The sequence below is a fragment of the Asterias rubens genome, chromosome 14 (assembly GCF_902459465.1).
Source record: "Asterias rubens chromosome 14, eAstRub1.3, whole genome shotgun sequence".
NCBI classification, from domain to species: Eukaryota; Metazoa; Echinodermata; class Asteroidea; order Forcipulatida; family Asteriidae; genus Asterias; species Asterias rubens.
Window position 1 is genome coordinate 9,332,846 of NC_047075.1, and position 16,749 is coordinate 9,349,594.

At 41.5% G+C, this 16,749-nt stretch overlaps 1 protein-coding gene across 1 annotated transcript in view; it reads right to left on the reverse strand.

Annotated features, from left to right (window-relative positions):
• Positions 1-8,028, reverse strand: part of LOC117299640 — a 54,568-nt gene extending 46,540 nt beyond the window's left edge. Inside the window, exon 1 of the mRNA XM_033783189.1 lies at positions 7,092-8,028. Coding sequence (XP_033639080.1) covers positions 7,092-8,028 — 937 coding nt within the window. The remainder of the gene's footprint in view (positions 1-7,091) is intronic.
• Positions 8,029-16,749: the final 8,721 nt, after the last annotated feature.

The following is a 16,749-nucleotide window of genomic DNA, read 5'->3' on the forward strand; positions in this document are numbered from 1 at the left end:
AAAACATTGTGAGAAACGGCTCTCTCTGAAGTGATGTACTTTTCGAGAAAGAAGTTATTTTTCACAATTTGATTTCGAGAACTTAAATTTAGAATTAAGAGGTCTCGAAATCAAGCATCTGAAAGCACACAACTTCGTGTGACAAGGGTGGTTTTCTTTCATTATTATCTCGCAACTTCGACGACCAATTGAGCTCAAAATATTCACAGGTTTGTTAAATATTGTTGAGATACACTAAGTGAGAAGACTGGTCTTTGACAAAATTACCAATAGTGTCCAGTGTCTTTAATTTGACTCTATCTAAACGGAGGTTAGATCGCTGCCGTTGGTCTGCGAAGGGGTTGTGTAAATCAGGGCAAAATTTCACGGCTCTGCTTACCGTTATTATAATAATCGGTGCTTACGGAAGCAAGCAATTCCACACTAAGTAAAGCGTGTTTTACGGGCCATATTATTTGAAGTTACGAAAGCCCAAATTAGCGCCTGCTGCAAAAACTGCACTTACAATATTTGGTTCCTGATTAAAAAGTCGTTAGGACAGATTCACGAGTCAGTTAGATTCGCAATCCGTTTATTACTGTGATAGTAACATTATTATTATGTCGTATGATAGACAAAATCATAGGGAAAACGCTGCAGTGATTACGAAAACGATAACGATACCGATACGGCCGCTATGTAAAAACATGATGTTAAGTGACCAATATTGTGGGTGACTGGATCAGACCATAAACGGCTCTAATACTGATACAAATTTTTCGGAAATTTGAATTTTCGATTTGAATTTTCAGCTCACCTGTGCTGTTGAACTTCGAATAAGATGTGACACTTTGATTGACCATTAACCCTTGCGTTGTGACCTTTGACTCTGGTGTTGTGACGTTTTCCATACGAATGTCGTATGTATTATTCGGGTGTGCGGTTGTTGACGGATCAAGCGTGGTTGGTGCTGCGGTTGTGCCACCTTTTGGTGGGCGGTCCGGCCGCTGTGGCCCGCCACCCTTTGTCGCCTGCTTGGTGGTAGTTTCGCTCATGTTGCCGGACTCTTGCCCGTTGCCTCCGGAAGGAACTGCCGTCGTTTTGAGTGTCTCGACGGTAGCCTTATCCGGTGTCGCACGGGTAGCTTCATCGGTTTGCACCGATTGGTTTTGGTCGGGTGTTTGGGTCGTGCTATCGCGTCGGTTAGGAGGTATTTTAGAATCACGTTCTGTTTGTGGAGAAACGGTTACCGGAGTAGTGGGCTTTTCACGGGTAGCTGTATCTGCTAATGGAGTCATTGTGCTTTTGCGTTCGTAGTACGGAGAATCGGTCGGCTCGCCATCTTTATTTGAAGAAACAGTTCCCGGCGTACTGAGTTTTTCGCTAGGAGCTTCATCCGTTTGGGCCGGTTTCCCGTTGCCTCCAGAAGGAGCCGCCGTGGATTTGAGGTTATCGACGGTAGCTTCGTCCGTTGTCGCACGCTGCTCGTTGTCCGGTGATTGGGTCGTGCTATCTCGTTGGTTAGGATTTATAGGACCGCCGTTTTTGTTTGAGGAAACAGTTGATTGGTCATTTAGCATCGTTGTCGATTCGCCTTTACTACCATCCACCCAACTGCTGTCTTTGACTGCTGTGGTGCCAGATTTCTTGGTGGTCATGTCACTCTCTTTTCCAACTACCGAGTCGCGAAATCCTACCGTGGTTGGGTCAGCTTTCTCTGCCGTCACATCGCTGTTTTTCTCGGTGGGTGCCTCTTGGTTGCTACTCGGTGTCGCCCCGAGTGCGGAGTTGTTGTACGGAGACTGTGTTACATCTTTCCCACCACCAATTCCGCCTTCTTTCATCACTGTTGTGGTTGCAGATTTCCCATCGCTCTCTATTGCATCCGTAGAATCGGGAACTTCACCCGCAGAACCGGGAACTAGTGCTGGAGTCGTTGCCTCATTCACATTTGGGTTTTCATCGCGTTGACTCCCTGCGGTTGTCATCAACGCAGCATCTCCATTTGGTTTTTCCGTGTTAATAGTTCCATCATTTGGCTGTTGAAAAATATCTTCTCCCGCTGATGTGGTCGCAACACCGTCACCTTGCGCAGTACTCGGTTCAGTTTCATTCCCCGAATTCAAAAACGACCCAACTCCGAGAACTGAACTCAGCGTGCAGGTCAAAATCACACCCCCGTAGAAAACGGCGAGCAACCCGCGGAGCGGACTGTCGCTGTGCATGACTACTCCTCGGAGATTCGACTGATTTTATGACTGTCTCAGCTAATCGATGCCTCGTTTTATGCTGTTGCACGGCTCAAAAATCAATAAAGAGGAGATCTCGCTGTAAATTGCGCTCGTTTTTAATGACATCGACCAAAAAATCTTAAAGGTTAGTGGATATCCCTTGACTTCTATCAAGGTTAAGGATTAAGGTAACAGAAAGATTAGAAAGTCAAAACCGATTTTGGATTTTGCTCAACCGAAAATGAGGACATAATATAAAAAGGCGCAAAATCATGAGTATGTCACTCTCCGATTGCCAGGGTAACGTGTCCATATTGGCTATTTAGCGTGTCTATTTAACAGATCCTTCTCATGATTGGCGCAACACCGGTCACGTGTCATCCTTTATTGTGTCACGTGACGCTCCTCCAATAATAAAGAACACGGGGGGCGGGAGAAGTATTGCGCACTGTAGACGCAATCACAGTTGGGTACATTCCATTTTTAAAAGAGGTGACGACCAGTGCTGTAACCAAGTATATTTCCCAAAGGCGAGTCAAGTCACAAGTCAGTGAAATTGGCGACTCGAGTCTAAACTTGGGTCAAGTCTGTGATCGTGGCTTTTAGTCTACCGGATAGCCAACATATTATTGACTGAAATAGCGCCCTCTTTCTGGCGAATTGTGATACCACTGCAGGGGAATTCTGCGTGGCTGATGCAGAGAAATGACCGCAGTCTCAGACTTGAATTAAAGTCTAACTTTTCACTATTGCACCAGTAGACGTGCACTAGTGACTGCCATTCCAACTGTGTAATTTATTATATACAAATATTGAGTGGCTCAGAGTGTAATGGGAGGAATATCGCAAGGTAAAGTTTGGACTGTTCCATTTCACGAGGCGAAGCGAGTGAAATGGAACAGTCACAATTTTACCGAGCAATAATATTCCTTCCATTCGACGAATTAAAGCCACTCAATATTTGTTTTAGATCCTTGTCATTATGTATTTTAAAAGTATAACATTATGAAAAATCACACAAATTACTGACAACCAAAAATCATATAGCGCCGCGTAGCGGCAACAATGCACAACTCGGATCACAACCTTTTGCACAGGTGCTCCTTTGTTTTTAGCAGCGGCGCGGCGGCGCTTAGGAACAAGGATGATCCTAACTGTTGAATGTGAAATGCTATTCCCCATGGGCGAATAGGTCTTTTTGAACGCCGGTGCGGATGGGAGTAATAGTGAATGTCACGTGAAGTAAGTTTCACCAATCAAATGACATTGATCTGTATGTCAGTTATATAATACTGTAGGGCCTATACACGTTCGGTTATCACTCTTGGAATTAATGGGAAAAAACCTGTGTGTAAGACAGTAGTCTATCAACAGCAGGCAGCTCTCGTCACGTCAGTAAACACTTTTGAGAAAAATCTCACTTTGAATTTTTTTTAATTTTTTTTAACAGATCTGTCAAAGTTTGAATTAAAAAAGCTTTTTGTTAGACGTGTTTTTCTATAGGTTTTCTCGGCCAATTTCGGAAAAGAGCAGCCAATTAAACCATCAAGCTGTTCTATTTTGCGCGAAATCGAATGCTACTGAAAAGGGTAGTTCGATTTCGTTTTATGATTAGTCAAATGTAATGTTGCGTCATTCGATGTAACAAAATAATCATTCAATTTAACAAATTCGTCTTAAAGCAGCAATCAAATTCGCAGTCGCTTTTTGAGGCGTGTGTGTCTCGAAAAAGAATGACGCTACGCTAAATTGAACATAGTGCTAAAGGAATTTGACTCGACTCAAAACGAAATTGAATGGCTGAATTCTGAATTTGAAACGCAGCAACAACTGGAGAGGCAAAACAGCTTTAACTCGAACACATGAAAATGAAATCGGCTGCTCATTTGCCGAATTTGACCGAGAAAGCCTATACAAGAGATTTTTCTTCTTGTGTTGACATTATTCGCTCCGGTGTTTCGGCGATTATATTAAAAAACAAACGCGAACAACTGTTGGAAGTAAAAATGTTCAGACATTAGTTTTACTTTGCACATGTAGGCCTACATTTATCTTAAATTTAAAGCCATTGGATACTTTCGGTAAACAGTATTGTACAAGGCCCACACTTCGTGTATCACAATTTCTATATAAAATAACAAACCTGTGAAAATTTAGGCTCAATCGGTCATCCGAGTCGGGAGAAAATAACGGGAAAACACACCCTTCTTTCCGCACGTTTGGCCGTGTAATGACACGTGTTTAAATAAATCCGTAATTCTCGACATCGATAATTGATATTGTTTTAATGTTTTCTCAAAAAGTAAAACATTTCATGGAATAATATTTCAAGATAAGTCTTTCACCATTACCTTCTGTAAACCCTGTAAATTATTTGTAAATCTGTGAACTTTTAATTGTTTTTCTGTACCGAAAGTGTATAATGGCTTTAACGTCTATGATTATGAATTACACAAATAAATAAATTGTGATTCAGTAACTAGACGCAATATTTATTCTCGTGATTGTGAGATCAGCGGTTAGCTGGGGGATTCGAACCCACAACCTTGTGATTGCAAGTCATGCAGTCTAGGCACTTGACCACGGTGACTTTGTTTCTATTGCATATAATATCGCAATGTGTAGAGACCTGTACAAATCACCCGACATATTATTAACAACATTGTGTCGCATAAATTTTGGTCACATTTGATGTTCGGACAATTTGGAAAATTACACCTGTATATTTATTTTTATTTGGAGGGAAACGGACTCGAACGGCCTAAAAACTAACCACATCAAAGAGTGACACATCAAGAGTCAATGTATAGTTTCTTCTTTACTGTAAAAAATTGTCATACAAGTATTTATGGTTTATTTTTGAAAGCATTTTTGCGCTGTATTATGCTATGCGAGTTTATTTGTGTGTTGTACTCCCCTGAATGAACAAACATGCGCCCTCTTGCATTTGCCGTTGGCAGCAGAGTTGTAAAAAACAATGCTCATCATTAGACCTAAATGCACCGGACTCTGTCTTCTCACTTGGTGTATCTAAACATATGCATTAAAGGCAGTGGACACTGTTGGTAATTACTCAAAATAGTTATCACCATAAAACCTTACTTGGTGACGAGTAATGGGGAGAGGTAGATGGTATGAAACATTTTTGGAAACGGCTCCCTCTGAAGTAACATAGTTGTCGAGAAAGAAGTAATTTTCTACGAATTTGATTTCGAGACCTGAAGTTTAGAATTTGAGGTCTCGAAATCAACCATCTAAATGCACACAACTTCGTGAGACAAGGTTTTTTTTCTTCCATTCTTATCTTGCAAGTTCGATGACCGATTGAGCTCAAATTATCACAGGTTTGAAATGTATGTGTATGTTGAGATTCACCAACTGTGAAGGCTAGTGTATAACAGTTACCAATAGTGTCCACTGCCTTTAGGGATGTTGCCCGACCGACGTTCATTGTGATCGGGCACGATTCGCAAAATGTGGTTTCGTCAAATTCATCCCAACTCTAAATTTTGATTCGCAGTTAATTGTAACAACAACTTGTTTATAAAATATAATACAAACTGAATATGTATTTTGTAAAAAAATAATGTTTTTTTATTTTGTTTTACGAATTTTGTTTGGCTTTAGTAACAGTATCTGATGGGAAAGATTTTATATTTAATGCAGTGGACACTATTGGTAATTACTCAAAAGTCAGTGTAAGCATACAAACATACTTGGTAACGAGCAATGAAGAGCTGTTGAAAATAGGCCACATAAGAAATTGTGAGAAACGACTCCCTATGAATAAACGTATTCTTTCTAGAGAGGTAACTTTTCACTTAAATAATAAATTATTTCATCTGATTTTATTATGCATCTGAAATCACACAGAGTTGTGCAACAAGGTTTTTTTGTTTTCATTCATTAATCTTTTGCAAATTCGATGACCAATCGAGCCCAAACTTTCACAGACTTGTTGTTCAAAGACAGTGGACACTATTGGTAATTGTCAAAGACCAGTCTTCTCACTTGGTGTATATCAACATAATTTATGCATAAAATAACAAAGCTGTGAAAACTTGAGCTCAATCGGTCGTCGAGTTTGCGAGAGGATAATGAAAGAAAAAACACCCTTGTCACACGAAGTTGTGTGCTTTCTGATGCTTGATTTCGAGACCTTAAATTCTAAACTTGAGGTCTCGAAATCAAATTCGTGACAAATTACTTCTTTCTCGAAAACTACGTCACTTCAGAGGGAGTTGTTTATCACAATGTTTTATACCATCAACCCCTCCCCATTACTCGTAATAAAAAAAAAGTATTTTGAGTGATTTCCAATAGTGTCCAGTGCGTTTAAAACTTTATTCTAAATACCAGAAATTTTTCGGTAAAACTGCTTTTTCGTACTTTCTACAATTAATTTGTGTACTTTTCCTGTTTTAAAGCAAATTTCTGTCTTCATTTGTGCCTCGCACATTTTTACTCTTTTGTTTACTTTATTATTATGGTTCCTTTACTGCATTTTGGACTAGTTTTCCTTTTTTACTTGATGTACAAAACATTGGCAATTCAGCCTTGGAATTAAACATAACAATAAACCATAAATGAATGAATAAATTAATGATGCCTATTATGTCCGTGACGACAGAAAATGAAAAAATATGCACGCCGCGCAAACATTCTCAGGAAATTATTGGCTTTAATTGACCCCCAGTGAGGGCACTGCTTGGGCTTTGGCTTGTGACGTCATATGAAAGGTGTCTATAATTGGCAACCTTTGAGACGCTAGGTGGCAGCAGACTAACCATTGCTCTTTATTGTACGCTTGCTCACAATTGACTTTTACCTGGTAAGTCTGCTGCCACCCTGCGTATCGTGAAAACAAAAATGGCGACTCACCCACTGGGTTCAGAAACATCCGTACTTTGTCGACGCGTTCTTTGAGCATCTCTCGAAGTGACTCCATGATGGAGTTCGTGGTTTCTTTAATGGCCATGACTTTCATTTCTCCATAGTCGTTAACACACACCTCACACTGAGTGTTTTTTCGTCTGTCGGTATGGCATTCGATATTTAAACAACTTGGACTTAGCCCACCATCTGATGACTGCGTGGGATAATAGTTCCACACAGTGTCCATGTTCTCCTCCTCGCCGAACACGCCGCGCACAGCCGCGAAAATACGGGCAAGGGTGTTACTAAGGTCGACCTCAGCAAACGCCACGGACAATAATTCTTTGATTGTGTCATCGGCCTCGCGGTGTTCCATTTTGGATTTCTCAATCAACTCTGAGATCTCGGTTTCAATGATCGTGTAAATGTATTTATCTGTCATTGTTGGTTGGAAGTAGTCGGATTGGAAAGGAGAGAGGAGTCGCAAGAGGGCGGTATTTGAAGGTGGCAGAGTGAAGGAATAGGTGGTGTTCAGGTACTGTTGAGTTTTAGCTGACGGGAAAAACAGGACACCGGGCATGCTCAGATTCGCCAGAAGACCATGCTGTCTCGCTTGTTGGTAGTGGAGGGTTTCTGTCTGGGCTACTTCTTCGTAGTACATGCCGCCAGAGTACGGGTTCGTCTCCATGCCAGCTGTCTTGTTCCTTGCCTCCTGAGCAATCTTAAGCATAGCCCCCATCTCTTTGAGCGTACGCATGGTCTCTTCACCGACTCTCCCGGCAAGCATGAGATTAAACACATCTGCAGACTGGAAATACAAGGATGTGTCGAGCAATTTTTTGAACGCACCCTCTCTTCCCAACAGCCGTTGAAGCTCCAAAGACCTCTCGGAATAGGACGCCGTAAAATTCTCTACCATCTGAAACACCTGGTTGCTCAGCATGTCTTCTCCAGGAACCTCAATGTACCAGCGCTGTGAAGTTGTTAACCCTATGCATTGGTTATGGTCAATGGCCTCGTATGGATGCTCATCTCGAGGGGAAGGCGAACCAGTGGCCCCCTCAATGTGGTCACCATACGCTTCTATCGTCTCTTCCAGACCGACAGCAAGTTGCTTCAGCTTGCGGTGGTACTCCAAGACCAACACGTCAATATTATTAAAAGCATTCTCCATTCCACTCCAAATGTCAGGGTTGACACACATGCTGCACAAGTAAGAAGTTTGTGCATCAGCAGAGTCAGCAGACATAGTCGTAATTTCGCACTCAAGAACATTGAAGGGGCCCCTGTAGGAGAATACCTGCTCAAGCTTCAACCTTGACATGACGTCAGTTAGTGCAACATGCACCCCCTCTTGGTAGTCTCTGAAAACTTGAGAAATCTTAGACTCTTCAAGTGAATGTGTGAAACCCAGTGTCATTTTGTAGACACTTTCAAGCCGGCTGAGTGCACCCTCGGTAAACAGATCGAACGGTTTCGGTTCTTCGGTGTTTGTGCTCCAACGCGAGGTGAAACTCCCTCCTCCTTCTTGGTGGTAGAGAAGGACGGCAGACAAAACAGCTTGCCTGAAACTTGCAAGCAACACGGTATCCATATTGCGTTTGTTGTACGTCGAATAGGGCGACATCACACCAAGCATTGGGTCATCGACCTCGGCGATCTCTAACTTCTGCTCCGCGGCGAATTTGAGGGATTGGAAAGTTTGGTCGAGTATGGTACTGTACGCTTCTAGGAAGACCAACTCACGTGTAGACTGCTGGGCAATACCGTCAAGGAGTCCATTTGGCGATTGGGTCTCCTTGATGGCTTGCAGAACCTTATCCGCCCAGTTGAGATGGGTTGTCAGGTTCTCTAACTCCAGCTTCAGCTCTACGGGAATGACCGCCATTAAATCTAGCTCCCAGGTTGGTGAGGTTAGTTTGATGTCACGGCACCCTGAATAGGCATTGGTGAAGGTATCGAGGAGCTTAACCGGATCTCGAATGTAAATTTCTTCCGGTTCCGTTGTTCCGTCTTCATCAGTTGGAGTGCCGTCAGTGTCGACTCCCGTTCCGTCGTCGACGGTGTGAGTCGGATCGTCAGTATCGACTCCCTCTCTATCGGTGGTGTGTGTTGGGTCTTCAGTATCGACTCCACCTCCGTCAACGGTGTGAGTGTCTTCATACGTCATGGTTTCAATGAACATGGAAACCCTTTTTTGAAAGGCTGTCAGTTTCTCGTTAAGTGAGTTGTGGTAATTGATTACAATGACATCGATGGGGTCAGTCGCATCAATCTCCAGATATTCGGGATTGTTGCAAATTCCACACAAGAGCAAACCGCTGGCATCGCGAGTGCAATCACCCGGCACATAAAATGGGTTTATCTGGATGGGAATTTGTAATTCCGAAACTAACCCCAAAACAGCGTTCATACTTTCATCGACCATTTTAAAGAACTCATTAAAGAACCCAGATACGTCTGAATCACGGGTTGTTGTTGTTAATGTCTGTACGTTCGTCGATGTTAGGAAGTGGTCTTTCACTGTACGAAATGCTTCTTTTGTGAAGGTATCAAGATTGTTGTCAATGACACCGAAGACAGAGGTGGATTCGCCACTGTAAAGAATCAGTGCAATTAGAGCAGCATTCTTGAAGTTTGCCATGACCTGTTCATCCATGTTAACGCCCTGTATATTATACATGTAAACCTCCATATCCAATGCTTTATATACTTTGGCCCTAAGGTCAACAGCAATGCGTAGGGTCCTGATGGTTTGATTCATACAAAGATCAAATGCTTCTAGTTTCAGCAATGGTTTGGCGGATCCCTCTGTAGCCATGGTGAGTACCTCTCTGGGTTGCCCTTGGTGTTCCTGGATTCTGCCGGACCAACCCTGTGTCTCAATTAGACTCGCCAAGTCATGTTTCAACTGTTCTGGAGTAACCTGAGATAGATCTGGGTTGTTTCTTTCGTTGAACTTCAAGGAGCTGCACATCATGTGTTGAAGCAGGTTTGACAATGACTTCGGAAGGGGAAGGATGTCCACGTGGACAGCCGTTCCGGGTGAGGTGCCATCAGGATCGCCACCTATCCCGGTTGCTGTATCGTCACCTGTTCCGGTTGCTGTACCGTCACCTGTTCCGGTTGCTGTACCGTCATCTGTTCCGGTTGCTGTACCGTCAGGATTACCATCTGTTCCGGGTGACAAGCCACCGTCGTCGGGTTTTATGTTCGCATCACCACTTGGTGCTGCTGTAGTTTCCTGCTTGGTGTTGGTCACGTCTTTTAAAGCTAAATACTGAAGTTGTCTACTCATGGCCACCATTGCGTCGTGAAATCCATCAACCCAAGACTTGATCGACTGCTCGTAGATCTCGTAAAACATTGGCCCCTGACAGATCATACATTCCAGGGTGTCAATACAAAATGGTATGTTGAAGCCAGCTTGAGTCGGTACCGCTTCAAACTCCGAGAGAATTTCTCTCCTGAATAAACCAATCGGGCTGTTGATGGGAAACTGCGGTAATATAGCATTACCCGCAGCGTCGAGAAGGGTTACGTACTCGCCCTCGAAAACGACAGATACGTGACTGCCAGAGACAATCTTGTTGGCGAAGAGAGTGAAGATTTTCTCGAGATACCCGTCGAAGTTTGCGTCTCTGTCCTGTGAGACTCCCCTTCTGATGTTGTTTAACTGTAGCAGGGCTTTGTTTGGATAGAAAAGCATGCCGTACAGACCCAATTTATCGAATTCTCCAGCGACGTCCAAGTCGATGTTATCTTGGCTACTGCTGATAGGTGTTTGGAATTGGTCTTGTGTTTGGGCATGGTACTGTACAACGTGCCGGAGAATTGGCGCCAATTGCAGGAACATACGTTTGTAAACACCAACTTTCATCAGATCGGCCCCGGACACATTTACTGCGTTTGAGATGCTGTCTTTCCAACTCGGAACCTCACCCATGAAACGATTCTCCCAAGTTTGATACAACCCAGACAACTCCTTGGTGTTTTCTGCTGGGAGCATAGCGCTCTCTATGTCATGAAGGACGCCCCCATTCGACACAGTCGTATCGCAAAGGTTATCCGTGACTGCCAACACACCGGGTACACTAGGTATCTCCTGAGCCAGTATTGAATGGCAGACAACCAGGGAACAAACGGCTACCAGCCAACCCTGTAGGCCAGCCATGACCACCGATTCACACCCAAAACTTGCCTCCAAGTAATAGCCAAACAACACTATTCAACCCAACCAAATGAGTATTAATAGGCAATTGGTTCAGAACAACTTTAAAGGGTATAACGGTACAGACCTATCATACGAAATAATATACCAAAACTCCACAACAGTTTACATATCTGCAACAGTAAAAGTGTGATAAGCCTACCTGAGTTACTGCAGTTGTCGGCCCCTCCTCGCCCCACCAACTCCCCTCAATTCTTCCTCACGACTCCCCGCAATTCTCCCTCTTCCGACAACAGATAAACACTCTGATTTTTTTGAACAGCGAGTAACAAAATTCGAGCAGAAATACACAACTCTTGTTAATAGGAATTCCTTGCAGACAACACAGCGGTTTCGTTCCCGGTCGCAAGCGCCTCGTGTAATAATTGTCCGTGCGTTAAAGATCGACTAAACTTTACACGACTGAGCCACACAGCCTTATAGTATGCCGGTAGCGGTTGAAGACACGCCCACAATTAGAGCCGTCCAATTAGAGGCCTGTATTCCCAAGAGATCGGCCAGTGTGCCGCTACCAATCACAGCTTAGAATCTACGCGCTAAAATTTTGTTTGGCGCTGCCGTGTGGTGGACGCGTATGAACTAATGTATGCAACAGGTTCTAAATCAACTGCATTTTTCATTTTTGGTTGAAAATTTGTAAAGCATCAATATCACGTTCTGCTCCCAACTGTAAAAAACAAAATGAATTAATTTGTTTCCAGTACAAAGTTGTGTAAATGTGGACTCAGTTGGTAATTAAATTTGCAAGAAAATGATGCAAGAAAAAACACCTTTGTTGTACAAAACAGTGTGCTCTCGGATATAGGAATAAAAGGCTTCTGGCCAGAAGTCTTTTGTTATTTTATTGAGAAATTACCTATTTCTCAAAAACTACATTCCTTTAGAGAGAGTTATTTCTCAAAATGTTCTATACTATCAACACCTCTCCGTTGCTCGTTACCAAGTAAGGTTTTATGTTAATAACATTTCGATTAATTATTAAAGGTGCACAGTGCCTATAACTGCATTTTTGTCATTTTTAGGTTGTTTTTTCTCTTCTTCAATTTTATAGCATTAAACTTATTTTATATAGTTTGTACCAAAAAAAGGATGATAATAAATTAATTTTATTTACCCAGACTAACATTAAAGCCATTGGACACTTTCGGTAAACAGTATTGTTCAAGGCTCACACTTCGTGTATCACAACTTATATATAAAATAACAAACTTGTTTAAATTTAGGCTCAATCGGTCATCGGAGTCGGGAGAAAATAATGGGGAAACCCACCATTGTTTCCGACATGTAATTCTCGATATCGAGAATTTGTACTGTTTTAATGTTTTCTCAAAAAGTACAGCATTTCACGGAATAATATTTTGAGAGAAGTATCTCACCATTGCCGTCTGTAAACCCTGTAAGTTGGTGTACACTTTTGCCCACCAAATTGAAAAACACAATTGAATACTAACCCCCCAAAAATGTAAAAATATGCCATGATGTTTCCGTGAAACACCACAAACGGTAAATGAAAACGTGTACATTCACAATTCTTGTCTCCAATGATTCAACTTTACACGAAGGCAATGGTGTAGAGCGGCGGTACCGCACTTTCTGTACAAAAAATCTAATCCTCGTTAATCGGCCGTCCAGCTGGAGGTCTCCTATCTTTTTCCACTGGTCAGACAGGGGCATTGTCAGGGCATTCTTTTGTTACTCTGCGGTTTTGTGGATTGTTCTAGCTCCTTCTCCTCCTTCCTCCATGGTTATAGATAATAACACACATGCCTACATTCGTGTGGACTCTTTAGCACAAGGAGTAGGTGGCATTGAAGTGACCGTTCAGCCATCCGTGACAATGGTTTATGATCTGATTTTAAAACATGTTTAAGGCAGTGGAAACTATTAGTAGTTACTCAAAATAATTATTAGCATAAAACCTTACTTGGTGACGAGTAATGGTATAAAACATTGCAAGAAACGGCTCCCTCTGAAGTGACATAGTTTGCAAGAAATAAGTAATGTTCCATGAATTTGATTTCGAGACCTCAAAATTTAGAATTTGAGGTCTCGAAATCAACCATCTAAACCACACAACTTCGTGTGACAAGGGTGTTTTTTCTTTCATTATTATCTCGCAACTTCGACGACCAGTTGAGCTCAAACTTTCACAGGTTTGTTATTTAATGCATATGTTGAGATACACCAAGTGAGAAAACTGGTCTTTGAAAATTACCGATAGTGTCCAGTGTCTTTAAGTTCAAGACACACATGAAGCTCCCGACCACTAAGCAATTAATAACAAAGCAGCGCATTGGGTGAAACAATAGAGCAATCGGACAGAAATTTCCATCAAGTTCACCTTCTCCATTGTATTTTGTTCACACACTTTCATTTAATTAAATCTGATTCTGACTGGGACCCAAGGACTCTCCGAAAATCGAACCAAAAAGAACCAAGAACCAAAATACGATGTATAACTGGAACATCATTTTCAACAGTTTCAACTCAGAAGGCGTCTCTTAAAGACTGAAATCCAAGATGACGCTATGAAAATCCAAGATGGCGCTATGAAAATCCAAGATGGCGCTATGAAAATCCAAGATGGCGCTATGAAAATCAAAGATGGCGCTATTAAAATTCAAAATGGGCTTACTAAAGACACTGGACACTATTGGTAATTGTCAAAGACCAGTCTTCTCACTTGGTCTATCTCAACATTTGCATAAAATAACAAACATGTGAAAATTTGAGCTCAATTGGTTCAAAGTTGCGAAATAATACTGAAACTTGCAACTTCAAAGACCAGTTGAGCTCAATTTTCATGGCCGAAAACTTGATTTAAAGCCATTGGACCCTTTCGGTACAGAACAAAAAAAAAAAAAGTTCATAGATTTACAAATAATTTACAGGGTTTACAGAAGGTAATGGTGAAAGACTTCTCTTGAAATATTAGTCCATGAAATGCTTTACTTTTTGAGAAAACGGTAAAACAATATAAATTCTCGTTAGCGAGAATAACGGATTTGTTATAAACACATGTCATGACACGGCGAAACGCGCGAAAACAGGAGTGGGTTTTCCCGTTATTTACTCCCGACCCCGATGTCAGATTGAGCCTAAATTTCCACAGGATTGTTATTTTATATATAAGTTGTGATACACGAAGTGTGGGACTTGGACAATACTGTTTACCGAAAGTGTATAATGGCTTTAAAAAAGAGTATAACCAAAACACTTAAAACTGTTCTGTGAATGGTATAATTTTTCATTAAGCCACTTTTTAATGTGGTATGTTAAAATCATAGAGTTATATTTAAGAACTCGAGGGCGCTCTGGCCTATATACGCGCCCGGTATGTGCGCAGGCGGCCATTTTCTAAGTTGACAAAACAGCTATCTCACAGCGTGTGTTTGTGCGGCCATTTTGTAAGTGCACAAACAGCATCGCGTGGGCGTTCAATAAAAAAAACCTCAAACGTGTATTTCATATTCAACGCGCGGGCAGGATGGCACGCTTGTCATCTTGCGATCCCGTGGCGTTTGTGCACGAAGCATCACTCGTTCGCCCTCTAGTTCTTATATATAACTCTATGGTTAAAATATGAATAAATATGCGTGGTTTACACAAAGACAGCTAAAACAAAAACACAGACAAACAAACAAAACACACAAACACACAAACAAACACAAACCATACAATCCTTGTCATTTAAAAAAACGATTCTATAATTTTTGTTGTTAGTTATGCAAACCGAGGTAATTATTTCCATGCTGGCATGATGAATAGGTAGGCGAATTGAATTGAATTGAACAAATAGCTTATCCATACATATGTGTGACTTATCTGATACAGTATACATAATTCATGTTATCGGACAATGCATTTACCACTTTCATGGTCCAGTAATCCATCCTTTCATACTAAACATCCTTTGTCCTCACCACTTTACTCCTATTGCTTCATAGCCACCAATTGTTTCTGAAATAGAAACTTTGATTGGCTGGTATTTTCCCGATTCTTTCTGGATCCTTCCCTTAATCTCTTTCCCCTCTCATTTTCTATAAACGGATATGTATTTGTTTGAACTTGTTTTATGCCTCTGAAGAAGGTCCGGTTTGGATCGAAAGCTAAGGCCATCTACCCTATCCAATATATACTTTTACTTTTATAAAAAAAGTTAAAGGCATGATATACACATTTTCATAAGCAGTAAATATCAAGGATTGTTGTTTTTCCTCAGCCAGAATAAGAAAACAAGACTTGTCACCAGGATCATGTCTTTATTACATTTACCCCAAGGTGACATGTCTTTTACTTTTTTCTACATTTGTTTCTATATTTCTTGATCCAGTCCTTATCAAACCCCACCAGGCCAACGCCATTTAGTAGGAAGAAATAGTCGGTACGAGGTTGATTTATTATAATATTAATAACAGTATATATATAATATAATGAATAGGGTAGATGGCCTTAGCTTTCGATCCAAACCGGACCTTCTTCAGAGGCATAAAACAAGTACAAACAAATACAGATCCATTTATAGAAAAAGAGAGGGGGAAAGGGATTAAGGAAAGGATCCAGAAAGAAGCGGGAAAATAACAGCCAATCAAAGTATATATACACATGTTTTTACATATCACCTAGAACTTAAAACGTCAACTGGCCGGTGCAAGGTGTCTCTCAAGAAGTGAGGATATCTGGACTCTGAAGACGTGACCTGCATACTTAAGACAGAGCATCAAACTATGGAGCACCTCCTGAGATGCCCCCTACTGGAGCAAGAATGCCCAACTGAGGACCATGCAGAGTACAATGATATTGCTATGTGTCCAGTTCTGGCAGAAGCACAACATAATAGTGTGTGGTCACGATAAGAAGAATACATATCACCTTAATAATAATAATAATAATAAGACTTGTAATGCGCACATATCCACCCTGCTGGGTGTTCAAGGCGCAGTAAAACCAAAACAAAAACAAAAACAAAACACAAAGAAAAACAGACACAACAAAATTAGTCATTGAAAACCTGTGACATAAGATAAGTTTTGAGAAGAGACTTGAATTTTGCGGTACAAACACAAGATCGAAGATTAAGTGGTAGAGAGTTCCAGATGCGTGGCGCGGCTGAAGAAAAAGACCTGTCACCCCATGAGTGTCGAGACTTGGGTTCAATGAGGAGAAGCATGGAACTTGATCGAAGATTCCTTGATGGAGTGTAAACTTGAAGCAGTTCAGAAATATAGTGGGGAGCCTTGCCATTTAGAGCTTTGTGGACAATGAGCATCAGCTTGAAGATGATTCGTTGAGAGATAGGGAGCCAGTGTAGTTGTTTCAGAATGGGGGTGATAGAACAGGATTTTCTAGACAGTGTCACAATGCGGGCAGCAGTATTTTGGAGCCGTTGAAGTCGGGAAATCTGGTTGTTAGGTAGACTGTATAGAAGAGCAT